This window comes from Aptenodytes forsteri, unplaced genomic scaffold (assembly GCF_000699145.1).
Source record: "Aptenodytes forsteri isolate BGI_AS27 unplaced genomic scaffold, ASM69914v1 Scaffold243, whole genome shotgun sequence".
Taxonomy (NCBI): Eukaryota; Metazoa; Chordata; class Aves; order Sphenisciformes; family Spheniscidae; genus Aptenodytes; species Aptenodytes forsteri.
This window is the reverse complement of record NW_008795314.1, coordinates 2,509,613-2,513,432: the sequence shown is the minus strand read 5'-3', so window position 1 is coordinate 2,513,432 and position 3,820 is coordinate 2,509,613. Positions and strand designations below refer to the sequence as shown.

At 46.4% G+C, this 3,820-nt stretch overlaps 1 protein-coding gene across 1 annotated transcript in view; it reads left to right on the top strand.

Annotated features, from left to right (window-relative positions):
• Positions 1-74: 74 nt before the first annotated feature.
• Positions 75-3,820, top strand: part of OGFOD3 (2-oxoglutarate and iron dependent oxygenase domain containing 3) — a 48,108-nt gene continuing 44,362 nt past the window's right edge. The window contains exon 1 of the mRNA XM_009279499.1: positions 75-459. Coding sequence (XP_009277774.1) covers positions 75-459 — 385 coding nt within the window. The remainder of the gene's footprint in view (positions 460-3,820) is intronic.

Here is a 3,820-nt window from a genome sequence, read left to right as displayed (position 1 = left end):
TCCTGTGGGAGCTCCTGTCGGAAGGCGGCCTGTAACCTCCGGGCATGAAAGAGGGCTAAAAATTGCCTGTGTTTATGGATACGTATGTGTATCCGCAAAACGAGGGCTCAGCCGGGGTACCGGCTCTGGCCCTTGACCGGGTCTCCCCGGTACCGGGCGGGGTAGCGGCCAAAGCGGTTCCTTGCCGGCTCGGGAGCGGGTCGTTTGCTTACGTGGGGCTGTCGCTGTGCTCCCTCCTTAGTGCCAAGAAGAGCAGAGGCCAGCAGGAGTCACGGTGGAGGTGGCTGAAGACGGCGTTCCTCCTCTCCTCTGCTGCCATCGGTGGTCTCCTGAGCTGGAGCTACCTGAGCGCCGAGGATGGGGTCACAGAGGTGCTGGCTCATCACAGCGAGAGCCTTCAGGACAAGTTCATGGAGATCCCCTGCTCCGAGGACTACGATAGCCACAAAAGATTTGAAGGTATTTGGATAGGATTGTCTGAAGTGGGATGAAGCAGTCTTCAGAGGACTATGACAGGCCGACTGCTGTCTAAGTCTGTTAAACCGAATGTGTACTGCAAAACTCCTGTGTTTCTAGCAAACCTCTGGTCACTGTGCGTATTGTTTAAATCCCCAAACATTTATGCCTCTTGGGCCAGCCCAGAAGTTGTTGTGTCTGAGAGGTTTTTCTGTCATTTCTACATAATTCTCTTCTGAAACTGCTTTGCCTAGGCCATGTGAAATAAATCTTTTGTTAAATCTGTTTCTAGTGTCTTTTCATACTCTGATTCTTGTATAGGCTTGTGGGTGAGTTTGTTACTGGTAAATACTATATAGGGCATGGAATGGAACTGATTTAGAACATGGTCTGTGCTGCCGGCATGTGGTAATTACACAAATGCCAGCTTCTGATCCACCTGTTTTGAGATGTGTGTGTGCAGGCACCTTTTGATGCTGCCTGCAAAGCATTTCTCCTCTGTCTTTATGTCCTTCAGCTGAGCCTGTTTTCTGTCAAATTGGTATTTGTCTCCCCTGGCACTTATTTCTGTGGAGTGTTGATGTTGGATATTCTAGAGAAATGGAAGGTTTTAATCTTCTCTGATGAAGAGCAATGAGAAAATTGCAGTTTGCGTGGATAAGCTACTGATGTTCTTTTTCAGATTTGCAAAGTGTATCTTGATGAACACTTTGAGCCGGTACTGCTGCCAGAAAGCAGCTCTGCTCTTGCTTTTTGTCAGCCTACCAGTATGTCTAGCTGTGTGTTGACTGATAAGCTATTGCATCTAAAAAAAAGTATTTCCGAGTTAGTTTTTAGCCAAATCAGTTGTCTTATCTGGTTCGTTACATGGCTGACAAAGCACTTGCTGACACAAAGCTGGAGGTGGTGTGGAGGCTGGGAGAAGTTGCTTGGAGCTGAGGAAGAGCAAAGCTGATCAAAGGGCTGGCTGGAGAACATAGAACAGTCTATGAGGAAAGACTGAAGGAGTTGGGACTCTTTTTTCCTGGAGAAGAGAAGGCTCAGCAGGGACTACATCACGGTATTCCGATGTTAAGGGGCAGCTACAAAGAGGATGGAGGCTCTTCCTTCACAAGAAGCCACATGGAGAAGACAAGGGGCAATGGGTACAAGTTGCACTGGGCAAGGTTTCATCTTGATATAAGAAAGAAATTTTTTTAATGGAGAGAACAGTCGATCACTGGAACAACCTCCCCAGGGATGTAGTAGAGCCCCTATGACTGGAGGTTTTCAAGATGCGCTTGGGCAGGGTGTTAGATAATCTCATCCGGGCTCCCTTTCCCATGAAAGGCTGGACCAGGTGATCTTTTGAGGACCCTTCCAGCCTGGGCTGTTCTGTGATTCTACAATCTCTAACTTTATTCCAGTGCCAATTCTGGTAGAAAGTGTTCATCAAACTGCAGCCTGGATGTGGTGCCCCAAAGATGTGGAGGTAATTTCCCCTGCCCTCTTCAGGTGGCTGGTCCTGGTGCTGTTGGTCAAAAGGCTTATAACATAAAACAAAAGTTTGTGTAGTCTGTGGTCAGATAGTTTTTCCTCGGTGCTGCTACTGTAGCATCTTGTTTGGAGGATTCATCCCAAATGTTATTGAGGCCAAGACAACTGCTGTCAGGAAGCTACCAGCAAGAAAACTTCCTCAGTAGGGGGATTTTTTGACTGAGCACATGAAAACACATGTTCTGTTTTAACTTTTCATAGTTACTATAAGGAGAGACTGTTTCTGGCTTTATTTGCATAGTGCCAAGGCCAGAGGAAACTGTGCAGCCAGTGTTGCCACAGATTTGGTAGTTATGACTGATCTGAGGCTAAAACTGTCTGCATTGTGCTACCAGGGCTTTTGCTTATCAAAAGAAACCCCCCAAACCAACAAAACCTTATTTTTCCCTTTGCTGGTTTGCAAGAAGAATTTTCTGAGCTGTGGACTTTCGGTCTTGGCAACCCCATCAGTTGTTCTTTCCATCATAAGGAAGGCAGGAACTTCAAGGATATCTCTGCCTGGGAAGAGGAATGAATGTGTTCTCTCTTCTTGTGATGTCATGGGGAGCAAGCTCTGCAAATGCCAGCTGCAAGGTGAAGTGTGACCTCTCTTGGCTTTGTATGAGAATGCTCCTCCCGGGTTGATGCCAGCCACGTCAATCAAAGGGGAGGCATCTTGTGTGAGTTTGTATTCTGGTGTTCTAGTTAGATGTTTGCTTATTGCTGTTTCTTAACTTATGTGATTGATTTTGGTTTTTAGCAGATGTTTTTACATGTGTTCCCCTGTGTTATGCTTTCAGCAAGAGATCAGTGGTATTAGGAACGCGTGCACATGTGTTTTGTTGAGTGGTTAATTGAAGCCGTGCTGTGATAATGAACTTTGCTCATTTTTTAACGCTTGTCTCCTGCTCGGTGCCCGCAAGAGGGTGGTGGTGAGCTGCTGAGCCTTGCTGTCCCGTCAAAGCTGGCTCCTTGCTCCACGTGTGTGTTACCGATAGCTTAGTGAGGCAGTAAATGCGGATTACAGTTCTCTGCTAAACCGGATTCAGCTCCGGAGCTTTAGTCACTTTGGAAATAGCTTTCTATCACACAACAGCTTTTCATTCTCTGTCTTTACTCTGGCTTGACATCCACAGCTGCTGGCTCTGTGTCAGAAGGAGGCACATTCCTATCATCACTTGACGTCTGATGCTCAGCCGTAAAGTTTCCACAGCTAAGATGAGCTTTTCATTTATGCACCTGTCCCTGCTTCAGACTGAACTAGTGCAACTGAGCTTCTAGTTTGCTTCAAGTGATATGGTAGTTGGTGTCAGAGCAGTGGTTTTATTTCCATAGCACTGCCTGCTAGTAAACCTGCTTCATACAGAAATAAAATGAGTTATTTTTCAGAGGCCAGGCACTTAACTTATTATACTTGCAGAAGATAGGGTGTTCTGTGAGCACAGTCTCATCTGCGTTCTGAACCCTGCAGCCAGACCCTGGCTATTTCTGCTGTCTTGAGACATGGTTAACTACTTAAAACTACTGTGGCTACTAGTGTGTCTGATGAAACTCCTGCGTAGTCTCTTATGTGTGTTGATATATTGTGTCAGAGTACAAAGCATCCATGATCACTGCCCAGGAGACAGCTTTAAGATCATAGAATCATAGAATCGTTTAGGTTGGGAAAGAGCTTTAAGATCATTGAGTCCAACCATAAACCTGACACTGCCAAGTCCACCACTAAATCACATCCCCAAGCACCACGTCTACATGTCTTTTAAATACCTCCGGGGATGGGGACTCCACCGCTTCCCTGGGCAGCCTGTTCCAATGCTTGACAACCCTTGCGGTGAAGAAATTTTTCCTC